Source organism: Puntigrus tetrazona, chromosome 3 (assembly GCF_018831695.1).
Source record: "Puntigrus tetrazona isolate hp1 chromosome 3, ASM1883169v1, whole genome shotgun sequence".
Classification (NCBI taxonomy): Eukaryota; Metazoa; Chordata; class Actinopteri; order Cypriniformes; family Cyprinidae; genus Puntigrus; species Puntigrus tetrazona.
Window position 1 is genome coordinate 11693011 of NC_056701.1, and position 22263 is coordinate 11715273.

Below are 22263 nucleotides of genomic sequence, written 5' to 3' on the forward strand. Positions count from 1 at the left end.
GCATTCTCCAAAATATCGACATAAACTCATAGAGGTCGACATAAGGGTGAGTAAATGATGACATGATGTACATTTTTGAGTGAACTATTCCTTTAAAACTAAAGTACAACATTTTCATTAATTAAAAATTAAAATAAAATACATGAATAAAACGCATGAACAAAACAAAACAAAAAAAACCCCCAAATTGTTTGTTTTTGTATTGTATGCGTTTATAGCCTGGCCTTATTACACATGAAAATTAAAATTTTAAATATAATTAATGTTATATATTAACTTCGAAAAAAATAATTACACATTCGTAAACTAAAACGTAACAATAACTACTAGTTACTACTGAACGCAATTAAAACTAAGCTACTGAAAGAACTAAACATAAAAACTACAACTAGCTTGCTACATGTATGCAATATCTATGCTATGTTGAAATTTAAAAAAAAGGATTTACTTACTAAAATCAAAGCTTTTGTCAAGCCTTTATTGAGCCTAATATTTTTACTTATAAAAGAAATGTAAAATACGGGTTGATACGGGTAAAGTTAGGGACAGGTTTGGTGGTATAGATTTAAAGGTGGGTTTAGGTGTAAGGGATGGGACAAAAGTGGAAATATAAAATGGCAGAATTTCAGATATTTTACAAAAATATAAGTAACATATGTACGTACACAATATGTGCATTGTACCAAAGTAATTAATATAAATGTAAATACACAGTATTGTAGGCCACCTAATATAAAATTGGAAACAAAAAACTTTGTCTGAAGTATTAGTGCACTACAAATACTAAATTAGAACAGGTCAAGTGAAAAGAAACGCATCCCTTCTTGGTCGTAACCGGTTTAACTACATACACGTCTACGTTCCTGACGAACCAGAGAACACAGTAACTGACAAATGAATGCTTGCAGTAAATGTGAGGGAGGGCTGTGAAAAAATAACCAAGATCTTAGACGTAAGTCACTTCTTTATTCCTGCCTGAACGTAATGTTTCGCTTTGCACTATATTTCACTGCCCGGAGAGAAGAAGGGGAGGAAGCTCTATAAATTCAGTCGCTCTTTTCCTCGGTGCCACAATGGTGTGTATTCACAGAGAAAAGCAGTTAGTACTGTGACTGGCTTAGACTGACTCCAAACAGACAAAGACAGATGGTGAGAAACACGCTGTTAGCAAGAATCACGAACACACACATATAACAGGTACTAGAAGACACCGACAACAACATATTAAAGATTAAAAACAAACAAACAAACACCAAATAAGTAGTTTTGTGCATATTATTTTATTTGAAAATATTTGATACACCGGACTTTGCACTGCAAGTCTCATGTCAAGATACATAACCATAATTATATATTGTGTATCTAACCTATTGGCTCGTATTCTTTTGCTTATCCCAGGGTTCTCAACTAGACTTAACTCTGACATTTATCTGAGACATTTCTCAATCTTTGGTACAATACTGATTCTTAGCTGCCAAAACAAAAGCTAGCAGCTATTTGAGATCATATTTGAGCCATTCAACCGTTTTTGAGGAGGCCAAAATACTTTCAAAACAATAGAAAAAGAGGACATCTGATCCTGCGGTCAGTGTTGGTGTGCCCGTATGACGGACACCTGTCACTCAAACCCTGAGCTAAACAAAGTCGTCAAGCTGAGTGGAAATTCGCCCCTGGCATCCACCTACACTTTCACATGAGCAATACCCCATGATACATTTCCAAAGAGTGCCTTTTAACACACTTTTCTTAGTTTCTGATAATCGTGCCATGTCTCACGTACTTAGTTTCAGTATAATAACACTTCCCATATTCCGAAGAATTCAGAATAACCCAACCCTTCAGAATTTGGGGTCAGTAAGATTTTTAAAAATGTTTTAAAGACTCTTGTGCTCACAAAGGAGCCATTTGATCAAAAATGCACAAAAAAACAGTAATGTTATGCAATTTTTTTGATATTAATTACTATATTGGCAAAACATATTTCACTTTAAGTGTTAGTGTCACATGAAAAAAAAAAGTTGATTTACTTGTATGCTCAATAAACATACCTTATGTTGAAAACATTTGTATTTCCATTTTTTTTAACTGAGATTTATAAATCATTTAAACAATTTAGATTTCCACTGATGTATGGCATGTCATGATAGGACAATATTTGGCCGTGACAACCACCATCTGGAATCTGGAGGTATTCGAAAAAAATGAGTAAATTAATCAATTCAATGTGTTCTTGCTAAAGAAACATTATTTATTTCACAAAAATCTTACTAAACCCAAACTGTGAATGTTAGTGTACATCAACCTTAATACCATTTTCTTAACACAACTTTCTTTTCCACCTCACCTCATTTTTTTTTTCCAATACTGCAACTCTGAATACATAAAAGGCAAATATCTGTGCAAGTCCTTCCTATGTGGCAGCAAATGTGAATATCCGTGTGCGTGCATTTCTGAGAAAGATTCAAGGAGCTAATCACTTCCTGATTCAACCAGATTCTCCCCGATATCCTCGGGGGAAAGAGCAGACACACTATAAACACTTCAAAACAGGAGCATACATAAGACTTGCACAGATCAGAGCTCAATTTCCAGCCAGTAATAAACACATGTAAAATCATGTTGTAGTCTCCGCAAAACCAGCTGCTGTTACAAATCCTGTTTCTAACTCTTCTTCTGTTCCTAAAAGCATAACTCGGTTCAGAGTCACTATATAAAAATAGATTTATACACATACATATATATACTCGTATATAAAAATGGATGACCATTGGGACATAAATAAAAGTGAAAAAGGCTTCACATTCTGTGTAACAAATGAACAATTTGGTATATTCGACATTCATATTCAAAAGTGCATCTGATGCAAAGGGGTCCAATGTACTGCCATGAGACACTTAAGGCACAACGCTTTCTAAATACATTTTCTTTGGCAGGGCTGGAGAGAAAACTAATATACAACCGAATGTGCTCTCAACATCTGGCCACACACAAAATAACACACACCTTGCGACATTCCCAATTGAACATCTCATCAACACTACAGGAATACTATAGATTAGCTGCATCTTAAGTACTGCACTGCTGCTCTCTACAGGACACTATGAGGAACTACTGCGGTACAAAACTATGTATTACACTTCGACCACTTTAACCTTTTGCCCTTATGCCCAGATCCTTGGCGAAACCAGAATAAGCTGCTGTCTGTAACAGACTAAAACAATCAAGGAAGTGCAATTCTATGAAAATTCAATATATACGAATGCAAACCATGACTTGCGTATGACCCTCATTCGTCAGAGGCTGGAACGCACCGGGACACAATTATTACGTTTCCTTTAACACTAAGTGCTAACACTGAGTTCCACCATGCTGTGGACTGGATGAAACATTCATTAGGAGGCCGCCTGAAAAGCTCATTCAGAAGTAACTGAGACCGACCCTGTTGGCTTTAGGAGGCACGTTTGGTGGTTGTTGTGAGAAACAGTCTGGTTTGAGGCAGCTCAAACGGTATCGTGTTTGTTTGCATCTGCTCGTCTTGTGACTCCATCAATCTGTTTATTTCTGTAATATAAAGAGCATGTGCGTCAAAAAAGGCCCGTAGCGCCCCCTGCTGTCCCAAAGACACTGCATTTCAAACCATTAGAGAATAAACCAGTTTTGTGACCTAAAAATTCAGGCGTCATCCCGGATCGGGCGCCGGCGGGTCACGTGCTGTGGAAACGCAGATTGCCTTTGAAGCTGAGCTTATCACTCTTTTACAAAAGAAAAAAAAAATAGGGTTCGTTTTTAACCCGTTGAAGCAGCTAGATGGACACCTCAGCACAAGATCTGGGAAAAGGGATGTCTGAGCAGCTCCTCTGCACTTGGACGGTACTTGGCCTCCACAAAGATGCAGCGGAGGAAGTCCCGAGTGTGCTCGGAGATGTGAGACGGCAGCTGGGGGTTGGTGGGCTGAGTGGCAATCTTAAATATGGCTGCCATGGCCTCGAATTCAGCCCACGGGGGCTTCTCAGTCAACATCTCCACCACTGTGCAGCCTAGACTCCTGTTCACACAACACAGTTTAGGGAAAAGGAAAGTTTAGTTAAGTTACATGATTTATTTTATATTCTACATGTTACAGATTTTAGGTGTTCTTTGTTTAAATTGATATACTTTGTAATTTAGCTTCAGGTAAATCTATATATATATATATATATATATATATATATATATATATATATATATATTAATGCAACTACATGCCAATTAGGATTCATTAGAGCATTAGTAGCGTGTCTGCCAAATATATTCTAACACTTTATTTCGATGGTTCTTCAACAGACATACCGAGTATGGGATACTTTTCAAGTATGTAAACATTCTACCTGCCCTACCTAAGTCTACTAATACTCTTGGGTTTATAATCAACATTAAACTGAAAAAAAAAGGTGTTCCACGTGTCTTATAAATAATCATACTCTTAAAAGTTATAAATCACAAATACGTAAATAGTATAACGCAGTGGTTCCCAACCTTTTTTAACTCACAGCCCACACAACCAAACACATATGTTTCCGCGGCCCACTGCAAAAAAATTTCTCACTGCTATATTTTCTTCTTTTAGGTTTATTTTGAGTCTTTTCTGTGTCCTGCTTACTTGTAGATGAAGTATTTTCCCTTTTCAGCGATCCCGTTGTCAACCATTTATCCATGTTTACATCTGTTTTGGCATGTATGCAGCAAAAATATGTTACATAGCCTAAATCAAGTGGGTTGTTTTTAAACCAATCAACGACCTGGAATAGTGAACGCATAGTAACAGTTTATTATTATTTTTTGTTATTTAATTAATTATGATATTTAATTATTACTACACATTTTTACGTACATTAGCAATATTATTATTTCTATTGATAACAACTGGCGGCCCCCTGCAATACCGTTGCGGCCCACTGGGGGGCCGCGGCCCACAGGTTGAAAACCACTGGTATAACGTATTAAAGTGTTCAACTTTACGCAGCTTACTCTCCCCTGACCTACCAGGAGTCTGTCCAGTCGGTTTATGTGGAGGACTGAGCATCTGTGCACTTCTTAAGGACATAAAAATAACCAAATTCTTTCTCTCCTACTGCATTCGTTTACAAATAGGTGCTTAATATTATGAGGATGTTGCTTTTTTGCAATATAGGTCACAACCGTGTCTGATTTTAAAAAAAAAAAAAAAGAAGAAGAATCGTGACTCTTAGACTGGATCACAGAATGGTGACAAATTACTGAGAGCATTGTACCATTCCACAAATCCCAGCTGCTTTCTTCACTGTAGTAATATGAGATTTTGAAAACATTTTCAAGGTTTTTAGGTTCCCATGATGAAAATGCCGTTTCAAAGCTTTTTTGTTCTAAACCTCAAAGATGTGCACTTCTTGTGTGATGTGTTTTTTATTAACAAACAAAAAAAACCGAGTTCTCACCAAACGTCTGCCTTCCGGCCGTACCCCTCTCCGCTGATGACCTCTGGGCTCATCCAATACGGCGTTCCAGTCACAGAACGGACCCCAGTGCTGGACATGCAGATGGTCTGAAGCCGCTTACTGGCGCCAAAATCTCCCAGCTTCACATTGCCGGCTGAATCTCGCAGGATGTTGGCACCTGAGCGCACCGGAGGAAGCGACCAGGGAGAGCTGTTAGCATGCAAAGTACTGAAAGATCTTTGATCCAGATTTCCTCTTGTTATATGATTAAAAGAAGATTTATAAGCCAAGATCCAAACTTTTAGAACTTTTACTCAAACTGCCACTACAAACTAAACTATGATATAATACACTTCTGTTTATTTTAATTGCAATTGAAATAGCAGACAAAACACACACAGTATTTGAATATGCCAGGTCTACCTTTGATGTCCCTGTGGACGATCATGTTGCTGTGCAAGTAGGACATGCCCTCAAGAATTTGTCTGGTATACTTGCGAGTCACATTCTCTGTCAAAGCCCCATAAGCCTTCAGCTGGTCTTTGACTGAACCCTGAGCATCAAAGACCAAAGCACCAGTGAGTCACATTGAACTCTTTATTACAACCACAGTACTGCTAACAAACAAGCGTGTGATAACACATTTTAAAAACCCATACTATTAAAATCATTTAACAATATATTTATTTACAAGCAACAAAATGGAAAATTGGATTGTAGATCATTCACCCTCATGCCATTCCAACCCTATATGTTGTTAGTTTTTTTCTGTGGAACACTAAAGTAATAGATTCCACAGATTTTTCTCATACAACAACAAAAATTTTTAATAAAATAAAAATCATCATAAGGATTCAGATACATGTTAAAGAAACTACAATTAAAGTCCAGGGTCAAGAAATTACAGCTTTTATTCAAACAGAATGCTTTAAATTGCAAAATAAGTCAAATATATTTTTTAATTTTTTTACATTTACCAAAGAAAAATGCATTCTACTGGTTTCACAAAAAACATTAAGGAGGAATAAATTAAAATACATTATTATAAAATTATTTTAAATTATTCTAATATTTCATAATATTACTTTCTACTGTAAATCAAATACATTATCACATATCCATGGACACTATGAACTATCATTTTAGGAAAAAAATGTATTAGACATCATTTTTGGGCATTTTTAGAGCTATTACTACAAGCATACATGTTTGCAACAACATGAGGATTCAAAAAACGATGACAGAATGTTCGATTTGGTGTACTTTTCCTTTAATATAACTTGTTACTTTTCCAACATTTGATGAGCCAGTGCCGTCTAAAACTCACCCCGGGCATATACTCCATGAAAATGGTGAGGGTCTTCTCGTTATGGTCTCGAAGGCAGCCGTAGTACTGAACGATGCGCTCATGATGCAGGTTCTTCAAAAGCTGTATCTCACACTCTAAAGCACTCACCTCCTGTAGAAAAGAGGGCAAGAGTCATGACACAACCGCAGCTGAGGCAGCTGGCTGTGACCAGAGCGGGGTCTGAGTGAGATTGCTGAGCATGCACAGACAAGATCAAACCAACCACAACACACTAATACCAAACTGTGGTTAAGAGGCGCTTTATTTTTGAGTGTTTAAACGTATATGTGTGTTTTTGTTTGAAGTGAGGGCATGATCAACGAGAAATGCGTTGATAGACTACCCCACTTCCCCTCGCCTCAAAACCCCCCTCTGGCCGATGCACGCACAATCACACACAGATACAGGAAGCGACAGTGCATGTTTTTGCAATGGCAGACAGGAAAGGATTTAAAGAGTGGGGGGAAAGTTTGAGAAAGAACAAAAAAAAACAAAAACAACAACAACAACATGCTGGCAAACTCAAAAGACGAAAAAAGGAAGAACTGATCACGTAAACTTGAAGTACAGGGGAAAAAAAATTAAATAAAAACAACACCACAACACAACAAAAAAGCAAAACCCATCAAAACAAAACAAAGTGTGCTACCTTGCTGGTCTCCGGACTGGCAGGGTCAAAATGAACCTGTTTTGCTGCAAGTTCCCTGCCTGTGTCCACATCATAGCACAGATAAACCCTTCCAAAAGCACCCTGACCCAGCAACTTCCCCCTGCGCCACGTCACTGGAGCTGTAGGGGCTACGTACATGAACATAACACATACGAAGACACAATAATAACTGGCTGAATTAAACATACGAACCGACAATTTCACACACATTTGTTTGTTACTGACCATCTATATATGATCAGATTTCAATCAGATTTGCAAAAAAAATCGGATTTGGGTTTATATGGTTTTAATCTACACTTGCTCACTTTGCGTGTTGGTTGGCGACCACTGTGTTCCAACCATGGTTCTGATCACAACTGTTTCTAAAGGAACTACAGCCCTGTTTACACTAGTGAGTTTTAGATTTAAAACGCATTTACACGGTTGTCAAGGATATGCTGAGAGACTGTGGGCTGCCACGCCATCGGTTTCCAAAGTCTCAGTTTTGCGTTTTAAAACTAAAAGGCATTACAACGCCTACAATGTTTGGTGGAAGAATATTGTTTTTATTAATATCGTTACGCTTTGTTTTATTTTGTGAAACCTTACTAAGTATATTGAATAACCGTTTTATTAAAACAATAAGCCCTGCGAGGCCATGTTTCACAGTGAATTTAAAACAGCTGTTATAAATTTACTGTAAACCACAGCTTCTTGGGGCTTACTGTTTTCATAAATAACCGTACTCTACAGCATCAGGATCTATTTCACACTCACACTTGTGAGGGACTGGGCGGTCCTGTGGGCGGAGTCTGGCTTGAGGATCAACCAGCTGCCAGCTCCCCAAACTCTCCTCGCTGCCGTTCAGTGAACGTCGGGAAGGCACCAGCGTGAACAAGTTTCCCTGGGGACGACGGATCCGTGGAAATGTCCTTCGACCTGAAGAGCAGCATTATTTGTATAAATTACAACCAGGAACTGCGTATGAGTGTGTATGTGTAATTGGAGCGTTTTGTACCTTCACTGTGGTCTTTATGATGCAGCGACACATGATACCTGCGAGGGTACGTCCCTCCCTTCCCTACAATCTTATCATATACATGGTTTTCTCTGTCTGAAAGAGGAGAATGCAGAGAGAGCATGGAAATTTGAACCAATGGAAAAGCTGATTTCAAAACTAAGCGTGTCTTCATTGAGGCACACCTGCACAGTCCTGTCGGTTGTCAGGGTAACTCTTAACCCTGTGTGTACGAGGTTTCCTGAGTGAGGGACTGCAAAACAAGACACAACAGTAAATAAAAATAACTGAGACGGGTGCTTACGATCACAGAATCGTTCGAACACATTTTGTATTGTATTGGTTTCCTCACCTGTCAGAGTTGCTGTCCAGCGACTGACAGCTGCCAGACACAGAGTTTTCTGCACTGCTCCAAGGATCCAGCACCTTTAAATACGAGTAAGCTATAATTTAAATGTCCTCAGAAGGCATTGCAGGTGATCAGGTGACTGTAATTCCTTTTAGCAGTGGTATATCATGTGTGTGAACATGTGCCGTTTCTATGGGAACCATGATACCTATTCTATACTTCAAGTCTGTGCAGCACATTTTTTTACCCACTCTGCCTGTGAGAATATGCAAATTAGCCATGTATATATGAGCTGAAGGAAGTACAGCAAATACAGAAGCAAGCATGTTGACCAAATAAAAAACCTGACATTATTTTGATCATTTATTTCTGCTTTGGAGAGCAATATATCTAGCATTTAAAAGCACTGGCACAGCATATCTGGCATGTATTTATAACAAATAGAATAGAATAAAATAGAATAGAACATACATTTTTCAAACATAAGAAGAGCACCGTTCAAAAGTTTGTGTCATTAATTTTGTGAATAATATATATACACATATGTGTGTGTGTGTGTGTGTGTGTGTATTTTATAATTCTAATCAAACTAGTGCTGTCAAATGATTAATCAAATTAATCGCATTAAAAATAAATGTTTGTTTATATAATATATGTATGCACTGTGTATATTTATTATGTATACATAAATACACATACAATATATATTATGAAAATATTTGCATGTATATCAGTTTATATTCCTTTATTATACATTATATAAACATATTTAATATCCCGAAGCAATAGTACCCACTGACACATTTGTGCACGTTTTTCAACTCACACACTGGTCACTGGTTTCAGGTATGAACTCCCCCTCGCTGTTGATGCTGGTGTACGATCCCTGACGTGCGATTCGCTGTTGGCGCTCAGGAACGTAACCAGGGGGCGGAGAACTTCTGCCAGTGTTCTGAGAGCCTGCAGAAGGACAAAACAACAGACATAAATGTTACAACAATTCAACGTTTCTTTCTGGTAATATTTTATGATGGCAAACATGTCTCTCTGTTACTGACCACACTGTGGAGTAAGACAGAGAGTGCACACATGCAGCAATTTGTATTCACGTCATGTTTACGTCACCATTTTATCCAGTATAGTTGTTGTATACTTAGGAGTGTATAAACTTGCACACATTTAATCAATTACACTGCTAATAGTCATCAGTGCTAATTAAATTAACATTTTTAGATCCCTGTGGAATAGTTACTATTAGTTTTATTTAGTCCCATTTTGTTTTAACAAAATTCTGTGCTTTCTGCTTAAATTACATGTCTAATTAGTTTGTTTTTGTTTTTATTTTATTTTCTGCATTTTTACAGCTTACGATGAGCTCAAAGAACAACGCTGCAGTCGCAATACAAAACAAGAAAAAGTCCTGTGCAATGTGTTCAGAACAGCTGAATCATGAGACTGAAGCATAATATAAACAAACGTCTTTTTTTTCCTCCAGTCACAGAGCTCACGCTTTTCTCCAGACCCCTTTACGAGCTGTAGCAACCTCCCCTCCCCCCTAAAATACACACTATCTCAACAACAGGCCATTGGCCCACCATGCTAATAGTGTCTCGCAATCTGATTGGCTGGGAGCCAGCAAGCCATTGTGGAGCAGCCAGTGATGGTGGACAGGAAAAGGAAGAGGACCCACTGCTCACAGAGGAAGTCAGAGAAACAACAGAGGGGGAGAGAGAGAGAAAATGAAAGAGTAAGAGAGAGAAAAACCCAGGGCAGTAAGAAAAGCAGAGGGGTTTTTGGTAAATGCGCTGCAGTGTGTGCGTATGTGTGTGTACTCACTGGTGGAGTGATGGCGTCCTCTTGTTTCTGAAGACTGGTAGGCAGTACTAACATCACCGGTGGACTGAGAGGTTTTGATGCGAACCTGCTTACTCAATGTGTGATGAGATGGAGAGGAGGCCTGCATATGCAAACACACAAATGAATGTACATAAGCATCTAGAAATCATTATACAGGTGTACAAACAACATTACACCTCTGTGCTCCTCTGTACTAACATACAAGTGTCAGCATTTAAACCTTTTTAGTAACGAGTAATATAAAACCGTAGGTCTCACATTGCTTTGTTCCTGTGTCAGCAGCATGATCTTGATGCTCTTCATGTTTGAGCTGCGGTCCAGCAGATCAATGGCTTTATCCAAGTCATCCTGGTCACGCAGGGGAATGGACAGCTGTGTGCACAAACACACTGAGTAAAGGTGCCATTTAAACATTTTACATAAAGAAATACATCTGTATTTCGGCCCATTTTAGGTCAGATTTTACCCAGTGTTTTTCCAAAAAACATTTTGGAGTGTTGCGTCTTGCGTTTTTAAACACAAGTACGCTTTCTGAGTGAACGGCCTCTTGCTCAACTACATTCAGTGATGTCCATCTTAAAGTGAAGCACGTTTTGTGTACATCGATTTCATTACTGACTGTTTCCTTTGTTAGCTTTTTAGTACATTTAAATAAATAAAAAATTTAACGTAAAATTGAGCTACTATTTACTATTACTTTGCATTACTGTATAATCTTAATTTACAAACATGTACTTTATTTTACAGTTTGTGCACTTACCTGTACTTACTGTAATTACCCAAGTACTGGAAAATATAAGGTAACTACACGTGTTATGGTTAGGTTTGCATAGATATTGTAATTATAATATTTACATGTGAAACAGGACTGTGCAATAAAGTGCTAGCAAAAAATGTTAATTTAGCTTTCTATAATGTACGAATCATGAACTTTTTTGTGCCCTTTCAAGCTTCAGTACAATAGCACTAAAACAGAGGATATTAATGTCCTGATTATTTCTTATAAGAGTGCAGCAATCATAAGTGAGTGTCAGCGAGTGCATTTGAATGTGAATCAATACCTCATTATTCATATAATGCAGGTCTAACTGCTGACCGAAGAATGTTTTGACTTTCTGCTGGACTTCCTCAAACTGCACAGGCCGCCCAAACATCAGAATCCTACACAAACATATATAAACATACACACACGCCACGCACGCAGAGGGGGGGACATTAAACAGGAAGCTGAGATTTCTTTAGATGTGTAATCTGAGCCAGTAAGTCAAGTCAAACACACAGCTGGATCTGCAGAGTGCACACATTCCTTCAAGCACACCTAGCATAGCTGTGGTCTGTCCTGGCAGCCACAGACTAACCACAGTCCTTTCCCTTTCCACTGTGATACCAGTCTGAGAGCTAAGAGACAGGATGCCTGTGTGCATCTGTGTGTAAATGCCACAAACTCAAAATGTACATTGCGCGTGCTGTTTTATGCGTTTCTGAACGTTACTATTACTTTAACACGCGTGCACTCCAGCAGAAAGAAACTCAAATTCACCTTCTTTCGCCACAGAACTCAAACTTAATCCTGACGTCCTCCTAAGAGAAAGAAACAGCTGTTAGGTCAGAAGGGTCATGCAGGAGTCACAAGGTAACTGTCTGTTTTCATGCATGTTTGTTTATTACCATTCTTTTGGAAGAGCTGGCAATGCTGGCAGGTTTAGGTTTTGCTGTGTCATAAGTTGATGCTGACTGGCGCCTGGTCATCTGCAGGGCCACCAGATCCTTCATTATTGAATGGAGAGCCTGTCTCTCGTCTGGGGGAGAAAAACAGAGATGTTACTAAACTATTTTGTCTAAGTTAGGCATCAAAATATGATATTATACAGTACAGCATGGAAAAACAGATATTCATTTTGAGATTTACCAAAGATTACATTTTACAGTGTTATCAGATCTTTGGTTCATTAGATTAAGTTTAAGCCAGCATAAGACAATGGGAAATTTTATCTATATGTAAAAAAAAAAGTGGAAATGATTGACAATAAAACATATTAGTTGATGCGGATTTAAAAAAATCCCAAATACTGGCTGATAATCAGTATGATATATGTTCATCCTTCCAAATAATTAGCATTTATTATTTTGTCAGTACCCATTTCGCTCGCTCTTTTTTTTATACTTTCAAGGAGACTATTGTGCCATTAGTTACATTTATTTTTAAATCAGTTATTTAAATGTGGGTCAAAGTCTCTTCCTGGCAGCTACTGGCAAAAAAGAGCTAATGGCCTACTCTGGCTGTAAAGATTTATTGTAATTAGAAGTGTTAAAATGTAATCATTTATATGCATACTTTTATTCAAAACAACTTTGTTAATTCCATGTATTAATTTTAACAATACTTGTGCTCCCTATTTGTTGCCAAACCTTAATTGCGGTTAATCATTGTAACTATTGTCCTTGAGTGGCTTATTACCTCATTTTAAACTAAACTGAGATTATGTAGCAGAAACTATAAACTTGCTATACAGTTACGGCACAGGTGCGGAGGAACGGAGAGGATCCTCTGCTCTCTTTCTTGAATAAACACGCGCACAGTCAGACGACTAGACCTGCGTCGACGCAGTAAAAGTCGTGAGAGGGAGATGACTGTGTTTTTTGGAGAACTCTGTTCTCATGTTTGATGTAAGAACGAGATGTGTCTTGGCTGAGCTCACTCACAGAGGGAAAATATTCGCTGTGTGTTGTTTGGACGGACTTCACACATCTCCAGAGAGGGAGAGAAACAGAGAAGCCTCGTCTACCCACCAATACTGGGAACATGGCAGATCAACCCAAGCAACAGACTTAACCACTCAACTGTTGAATATCTGTGTGTTCATGTGACCACTGAGAACATAAGCCACTGTCTGTCTACATATCTCACTCGCTCTCTCTTAAAAAAATATCAACAAACATCCTTTTAATTCCAGGCTTTGGTTATTTTAAATATTAATATTAAAATATAGGAAACAGTTATGCGAGCCAACTTAGCTTTTTAACATAAGCTTTTTTTTAAATTAACCTAATATCAAATCAATCATTTTTATTTATATAGCGCTTTTAACAACACAGGTTGCATCAAAGCACTTTTTTAATACGGTATAAAAAAGAATAGAATTGCATGATATAAACGTATACATACACAATCAAAATGGCAAAAAAAAAAAAAAAAAAAAAAAAAAAAAAAAGAGTCAAAATGTAATTTTTTTTTCTGATATATAAACTCGTAATTGGGATTCATAAAGTCTAGTTCTGAAGCAGAAAAAGATGTTTTCTCAGAATTGAAAGTTCATATCTTTCTTAACTTCGCAATTCTTTATAACTCACAACTGTGAGTTTATATCTCACAGTTCTGGTAAAAAGTTGGAATTACGAGATGTGAACTTGCGATTGACATTTATTTATCTTTAATCAGTGGCAGAAAAGGGCTTCTATATGTTTAAGACATGTTAAAGACACTTGCTTCATGAAGGGAAAAAACATGTGTACTTACTCATTTTGGCGGTATGAATGTGTGTGTTCTTGATGAGAGGTTCAGGTTAGAAGGTCCTCACACACACTGTGCTCTAATGTCACCCATCAATGGCCTAAAAATCAAAGTGGACACATTATTACAACCGACCGTTGTTAGCTGTACCTCACCTCCATATCTAAACAAATGTAATCTCAGCCAAACAATGATATCATAGCCAACAACAAGGGCAACTATGCACTACATCTCCATTTTTCCAGGGGCCCTTCATTTACAAGAGTATTTTAATAGCAAACTGTTTACCGCCTCAGTGTTAATGTGCCTCATTAAAATTTACTGATGCTAGATAAAAATATCATACGTGTAACAGGATGGCGTGAATGTGTGCTGTGCATGCGAGACCTGAAGGACTGTAACCTGATCCCTGCTTGCGCCGAGGAACCAGGCACAGACCTTCAAGACAGTGGAAAAAAACTAATCTGCGGGGGAAATGTTTACCATTTAAAAATTGCGAGAGTTTCAGCTCCAAACTTGATTCCAGCCATAAAGGCTCCTATCATTCTAATATTTTTTTTACCTTTATTTGCTCGTGAATACAGGTGGCTCACATTATAAAAAGAATGTGAATGGAAAAATAGCCGTACTTCTGCTTTTAAACTGAGATTTTGTCTTATTTTTCAAGGTGTACCAACATAAAAAGCTCACATTGTCCATAATAATATTGCTGACCATGTACTTGGAGCTCTATTCTGTGCAATTCTATACAAATAAAAGAGAGGGGGACACAAATGTATCTAATAACCTTCCGATGTCCTTCAAAAGATATTATCTGTTCTTCCTGGAAGAGGAAAAAGTGAATGTACCACAAAGGTGTCAAATGATAGTTTCACATAATACGTAATCCACTTCTCTGAAGAAACCAATTTAACAACAGCTAACCTTTGCATGGAATGCACGGAATCTATAGTGTCAGCATTCATTTACCAAGAACTGCACTTTTCAGCTGAGAGTGTCTGGATAGAAATGTTTGAGCACATTTCAGTATTCAGCTCTAGTACTTTTGACAAAGTAAGGAATATTCGAACGCATTTTATATACAAAATAGTCGTATGCGTGTACTGTGTTTATGACGTGTACATATAAAAATATATATTTTGAAGATATGTACATGTCTATATTTATATTCAAATTATATATGAAATACACAAAACAACATTTTTCTAAAATATATATACATGCATGTGTGTGTTTGACAGCATTAAAAGTTATATATGCCTTTAAGTAAGAAAATAAAGAGTGGGTTGCAGAGTAAGAAGCCCAGGAAACAGATGTGCGTCGCTTAATTTCTTCCTTCTTGATAGGTAATGTTGACTTGCATTATTTCACACAATATATTTAAGTTGGTTTGAATATGTCATTTTAGCTTGTTTCCACGATCGCCACTGCCAGGTGTTGGAGTATGGATGTGTTTGTTTTGGTGCTTTACATTTCAACATTGTTTGGCAATATGCAATATGCAGTGAAAAAAACTAAACGAGGTGCTCGTGCTGACTGATACACATGAAGCACATGTTCAAAAGGGCTTCTCCCGAGACACGAAGATCACGAATTTGGGACGCCCATGTTGTTGAAAAGGTTATCAAACACGATAAGCTGTGAAAAAGAAATCAATCCGCTGCTCATGCTGACAAAGCCAAAATGTGTACACCTCTCTCTGGGACCACATTTGAGCGCCAAAACAGATAGATTTTTTTGCTTTATTCTGCAGGAATGGCGAAATACTCACACAATTGTAGCCAAAATGTCCGTCGTGTGTGGAGTACTCACATAAGTTATGCGTTATATATAAAAAAAAAACAGTTGTGTGAAAGCAGGTTGCGTATCATTACATTGCAGCATTGAACCTGCTCCTGTCTGTCATTATTAATGTTAAACGTTAACTCTACTTCAATTACTTTTGAATCTTTAATAAAAATAAGTTTATGCTTGATTTATACAGCGAAGACTATGCAGTGTTATATTAATATATTATACATTTATTTACTTTTCACATTCGTTTGTACTATTGTTTGTAATTTGCTGCTTTTCCTTATTTTTAATAATAAAATGAAAATGAAAACAAAATCAAATTGTTGACTGATATCAATATGTATTAATAATCAGCCTTAGTGAGTTCAGTTACTTAAATTTAACCCTGAAGACATGTAAAAAGATGATATAAAACAAACGACTTTTCTAAATCGGTTCAACATCCTGGACCACTCAGATGAGCTGCTGAGAAGCAAAGCAAACAACGATTCCCTCTAGATATTCAGCAAAGTCTCATTAGGTTGCTACAGTCAGCATATCCTGATTTTTAAAAGCAAGGCTCCGGGTCGGACTGCATAAGTCATAATAACATTACCTGCCTGTGCTTCACTGCCGGGCTTCATCAGACCTGCAAAACTCTCTTTTCATCCAACTACAGCGGACTGGAGGAGAGAGAACTAACTGGACACTCTTCCAAAGTAACTGCACATCCTTCCAAACTTACAGTCAGTGCTGAAATGATTAACCAAACGGATGAGGTATGGAGCGTATGAGCGCATGCAAGCGTTTGTTTCAGCGCCTCTAGTCATGCAGAACCAAATGAACCATGAGAAATTACTGAGGTCAGACATCAACTCATTCAGCCAGATATCCTGAGTGGCACCCAGGTGGCCTGACCGACTGCACCTATGAACACACTCGATGAGCAGCAAGCGAGCACGGTCTTGCTATACATAAATCCAAGTCTAAGTTAAAGAGACCCTCACCACAATTCATAGAGGGTTTGGTGTGAAAGCCTTTTTCCTTTATGTATGGTCTGAATGGATTTATGATGGAACGATGCCACACCACTAGAAATCTCACAGTTTTTAAAACACCATCTCAACTACCTATCTGCATTTACATCCTCCTTCCATCTTTTGTTGCTTTTTCTATCAAACCACTTTCTTTCTATTTTAAATTGGAGCATTAACTCTGGAGTCTAAACATCTGAGATGTAATAACATCAAGTAGCTTAAGAACTAAAATTGTTAACTTATCCCTAACTTGCTTTTATCATAATTTCAATATTATATTAAATATACAAGTATTTCAATAATTCAAGGCACTATCAACTTATTTTTACAAATGTTGAATATACAGACAGTAGCTGGGTTTCCATTCATGCAATCAAATATTGTAGCAAATATAAAACACTGAGCAAGAACCAACAAGCAAGATACATTTTCAAAATGTTAATTAATTTTTTTAAATTTCATAAGATGAAAATAAACTGTGAAATTCATTGGCTTCCCAAGTGACCACAACTTACACTTCCATTTCAATTTTGCACCAATTTCTCCAGAAGAGACTACTTTAAACACTTAGGCCACATCCAAATTTGCATACCTCCCATTTATATAAATGCTGGAAAATAAATACACGAGAAGGAAATAAATATGTCTGAATTCACATTACTCATAAAAGAGTAAAAGAATGTCTTAATTATGCATCACTTTATTGTTATATTAATTTAATTGGACCCAGGACAATTCTGAAAGAACACTCTGTAACAAACACAAGCATCTGACAGTCAAAACGCACGCTCTCATTTTAGTGAACAGTTTACTTTGTGCAATCAGCTGAACAACTTTATGTTAAAGTTAAAGACTATCCCCTGTGGCTCTGGACCTGTTTCATATCCCGTCGCACGAAAGAGCGCCACTTACATATTTTCAATTATATAGTTGTCCAAAATTATATGTTAATAATAACTTTATCCTAGGCTGGAAGATTATGTGGCCAATATCTTTCAGCGCAACCTTTGTTTTTCTTTCTGTATGAATTAAATAGAGTTAATAACAATAGGCCACACTTTCTCTTTCTGTTTGCTCAGTTACCGTACTTCAAACTCATTGATGCAACTAAATGAATCCCTGAAGTTAACTTTTACATGAACTGTTGCGGACTTCTGTCTTGAACAACACTGTAAAAAAAACCTGCTAAATGGTTAACAGTAACAACTGTAAATTGATGTTCTCTGAATTCCCTGCACTGCACTTCAAATTTTGTTTGGTAAATTTTTATAAAGGCATTTACTTTAACTTATAACTTATATGAATTCAAAAATGACAAAAACATACACATCGAAATTATTGCTATAAACAGCTTGATAGTCACTGGATACCGTTACGGACATTTCTCAGTATAATAAAAGCTGGATGTAAGAGTCGGGGCAGAGGTCAAAAAGGTCCTAAAATGGGTCATAGAGCAAAAACATCCAGAGTCTCTGGCCCGGTCTTGGTCTGACTTTCTGTTTCTCCTGTTCTTAATTACCTTGTGGTAAGTATGTGTGGAATCTGGAGAGGCCTTCTATGGGCCCTGTCAGCTGGACCCGCTTTGTTTTGCTTGTATCCCTTTCCCAGTATTTGCCAGAATCTCAACAAATTTCTCTGACTGTTCCTGCCCCCAACCACCTCTCGCCTGATTTTCAGCTGTTTAGTCTGTGGCTGGTTTTCCCAGCCGTGGTGCTGGCACTGAGGCTGTTGGCTTTTGCTCATGGAGGGGCTTACAGTACAAGAGATTCAGAGGCTTACAGCACAAATCCCCCCTAGGGTTCCCAATGCTCTAGAGTGACTAGACTAAACGCTTCCTGTCAGCTCCAGGGTAGACATAAAAAAAAAAAGCCCATGTTACATCATACTTAAACAGATCTTAAACTAGCTGTGTAAGTTGTGGTCCACGCAGTGTTTTCAAGTTAAAGTTGTGACACAAAGACACATTGATACTGGAGCAGTATGAAGGATTTTCTCAACACTGGAAAAAAAAAAACACCACAAAAAGCAGACTCTCAGTTTGTACCATGCTGGTATTACCTTCATGAATCTACTCCAAGCTATTCCCTTCTTCACAAGGCGCTTTCTAAACTAACTGGTTTGGTAGTTCATTTGAATGCCTTCAATAATCAATTTCTGATTATGAAGTCTTCTCTATTGTGGGAAAGTCATAAAATGTAGACCAGTGTTCTTGTAGAAATGTTAACAGATGTGTACAAATATGGTTTACTCATCTATAACCGTGATTTCCAACCAGTTTCCGGGGGTTTACTTGGCATTGTAAATATTTCAGTAATGTGAATCACTTGTGGTTAACTGATATTGCTTTTTTCATGGCCATACAGTGCTAATATACACTCACCACATCATACTTGTGATACAAATGATTTATCTAATCATTTGAAATATTCTATTCTATTCTATAACAAAAAAATATACTGATTATAAATCCATTATATATATACACCGATTATAGTATACTTTTTTTAAAAGTTCTAGTTAGAATAAATGTGCTTTTGAACTATAATTTTTTAGGATTGTGTCAAAGACCTTTATATTGAAGCACACTGATGGGGCTGTGGGGTCTATAAGACAAAAACAAAGTTGGAAAACACTATAGCACTGCCTACTCTATACCACTAAAGCTGAGGACACATGGCAACTTTTTGAGCAATGTTGCTGGGCAGTTGTAGGAAATTACCAGGTGAGACACAGACCCCAGGACCGGTCTAAAATATCCAGATAGAAACATGTTACCCATTCTCAATGGGAAAGCGTCCAAGCATCACCGCTCAAAAAAAAAAAAAAAAAAAAAAAAAAAAAGTGAACTGAATCGCCATAAAACACTCAAGCTGCAAAACAACATTGATGGCTTCTGCAGAGCTGCTTTTAGATTAATTACTTATTTCAAAATAGCTGAACCAACACTGGCCTAACTTCTATCTAACTAAAATCTGAATGGTCTCCACACAGCAGTCTTTCCATAACTGATTATGCCATCTTCCTGTTTATTATCATGACGTTCTTTTGAAACAATCTAATGCACTATAGAGAAAAAAAAGTGATTTATCTTGACTTGCCACACAAGCATAAAAGCATAGATGGGGTCCATGGCAAATAACTTGTGTTTATTTCCAGTACTAGTGGATCATTTTAAATTAGGGTTCAATATGTAATTACACAAACATGCTTGATTGTTTGCAAAGTGTGTTAACTAAAGCATAGCAACAGGTTTTGATATCGTTTTGGGTGTATGGCTGACCATGTTATTCCATCCCCTCTCCTAAATATATACATAAACAGCTGGTATCTGTGTAGCATGAGTGCGACTAATAGCAAGTGTCATCAACTGCACAGAAGTTAAAATACTCACCTGAACTTATCGCAGGTGAAAGAGGGCTCCTCACAGAGTCACTTTCTGGCCTGTCTTCAGAAACTTGATGTGTATCGTGAAGACAAACGTAATGTGACTGTCCACATATATCCAGGCCGCTGCCATAGCTAAAGAGCTTCCAGGCAAGCGGACCCCTGAGGGTCTCGCATATCACCCATCAAACTTGTTCCTCAGAGCAGTCAAGAGACCTCTTAACACACACACACACACACACACGCACACACAGTTTACGCCGACACAAAGTAGCAATTATGCTAATTCGATATCGCCGTTTTGTCAATATACGTTTCACTTTGTGCAGATAGCATAACTACTGCACGGAGAGTCCATAATAAATCCGATTTAAAAAAAAAAAAAACTTCTCGTCCAAAGGGTAAGAATGTATGTGGTGCAGATAGAAGCGCGCTGTTACACGAAATACATTCGTGATAGCAGACCGGGGGAAAAGAAGGGATTTCCGTAATTTTGATGGCTTCTTTTCCTGCTAGGTTTGCATATTTTCCCTCTCCGTCGATGCGTCTGGCCAGCTCACCGCACAAACCTACAGTTTTTACTTTTCTGCAGAAAGGCGAATCGGTAACAGTCCGTCCGTGTCAATGAATCCCGTGCCCAACGACTTTGCAAAGCCAAACAAACACGAAAACGAGCCCTCGGGCCGACGCTTGCACACGCTCCGCATTATTGTGCGACAAATGATTATGAATGAAGGCATGTGACTGTGAAAGCAGTCTTCGTTTATCCACTTTACCGAAGCAAAAGCGAGAAACGTACGAGGATAACCGCGCAAGAATCGCGCTGTCGAGGATCTGGACAAAAGAGCGTGCGCCTCACTTGAACAAATTCCTCTTTCCGTTGATGACGGCTGAACTCAGCGAAAGTTGAAACTCGTAGAAAGGGCGAGAAACGGGCTCCCAGACGGCCGCGCGAGCGGGTTTGGCGATGTCGGGCTGGAGAGGGGGCTCTCGAGGCGACATTAGTCCGGGCGTCCTCGTGATGTCGTTGATGATAAGCAGCAGATGCTAGAATGAATCTTTAGCGCAGCGAGTTTCCTGACAGCCAAAAAAAAAGCAGTTCGTCACCGGAACCCAAACGCTCGCTTCCTTCAGAAGCAGCCCAAAGTTCGTCATGTTAGTGCCCGTGCACGGGTGGAATCGTGCTCAGGGGTTTTTCATCGTCGTCGGCGAGAAACAACGCATCGCGTAGCGTCTGTAATTTCCGCGACATGTTCAAGATGACAACTGTGGCGAGCGCTCGGAGTTTGTGTACGCTCGGGGGCGCGCTGTTCCTCTCTCGCGTTCAGTCACGCTCGGTGACGCGACGCGCACACGTTTATGACGTAGCGGTCAGAAGCGAGCGGTCTAGGTGAGACTCCAGACACATCTCTGTTTTCAAAAAAAAAAATATTCAGGAAAACTACATCATATCGACTATTTAGATATAGACCGGAGGAAAAGAAGGGATTTCCGTAATTTTGATGAATCTATATGAATTAGGTAGATTTTTTTTGAAAACACCCCTTATTCAGCATCAGAATCACATTTATACCGTATACATGTATGAGGGATTTGTCTTGGTAAAATGGTTCTTCACAAAAACAACAGAAATAAACAAGTATAAATAATAAAACAACGAGGTAAACAATTCTAAACAAAAGACAGATTTTCCTCACTTCATAAATAAACTTACAATTAGCAATTTTTATTTTTTCAACAGATTTAGTTACTCATAGTACCTTAAGAACCCTTCTGCAAAACGATGTATATGCATTACTATGTTTGTTGTTTATATTTCTTACATTTGTACACTTAAAGCCTTTTTTATACATTGATCAAAAAACAAATAATAAAGAAAAT

The 22263-nt window shown here is 38.0% G+C and overlaps 1 protein-coding gene across 2 annotated transcripts; it reads right to left on the reverse strand.

Moving 5' to 3' along the window:
- Nucleotides 1–1261: 1261 nt before the first annotated feature.
- map3k3 (mitogen-activated protein kinase kinase kinase 3) lies at nucleotides 1262–21709 on the reverse strand. Of its 2 annotated transcripts, XR_006250462.1 has the most exons (18): nucleotides 20390–21709; nucleotides 14195–14288; nucleotides 12346–12476; nucleotides 12218–12258; nucleotides 11739–11838; nucleotides 10936–11049; nucleotides 10657–10777; nucleotides 9647–9780; nucleotides 8824–8897; nucleotides 8657–8724; nucleotides 8472–8567; nucleotides 8231–8392; nucleotides 7451–7599; nucleotides 6781–6912; nucleotides 5877–6006; nucleotides 5454–5631; nucleotides 3665–4045; nucleotides 1262–3561 (listed from the first exon to the last, which is right to left on the reverse strand). XR_006250462.1 is itself a non-coding variant. In XM_043234643.1 (17 exons), the coding sequence occupies exons 2-17, from the start codon at nucleotides 14196–14198 to the stop codon at nucleotides 3817–3819; spliced, it is 1863 nt and encodes a 620-aa protein (XP_043090578.1). In that variant the 5' UTR covers nucleotides 14199–14288; nucleotides 20390–21709; the 3' UTR covers nucleotides 1262–3816. The 2 variants fall into 2 exon arrangements, 1 of the variants encoding a protein (XP_043090578.1); XM_043234643.1 differs by having other exon boundaries at nucleotides 1262–4045.
- Between the last annotated feature and the right edge of the window lie 554 nt (nucleotides 21710–22263).

Bases quoted from the DNA above. Each gene is read 5' to 3' on its own strand.
- map3k3 (XM_043234643.1), bottom strand. The intron at 8,725-8,823 runs GTGAGGAAACCA...CTTGTTTTGCAG, and splicing joins CTGGACAGCAACTCTGACAG to TCCCTCACTCAGGAAACCTC. The intron at 4,046-5,453 runs GTGAGAACTCGG...TTGTGTGAACAG, and splicing joins GGCCGGAAGGCAGACGTTTG to GAGTCTAGGCTGCACAGTGG.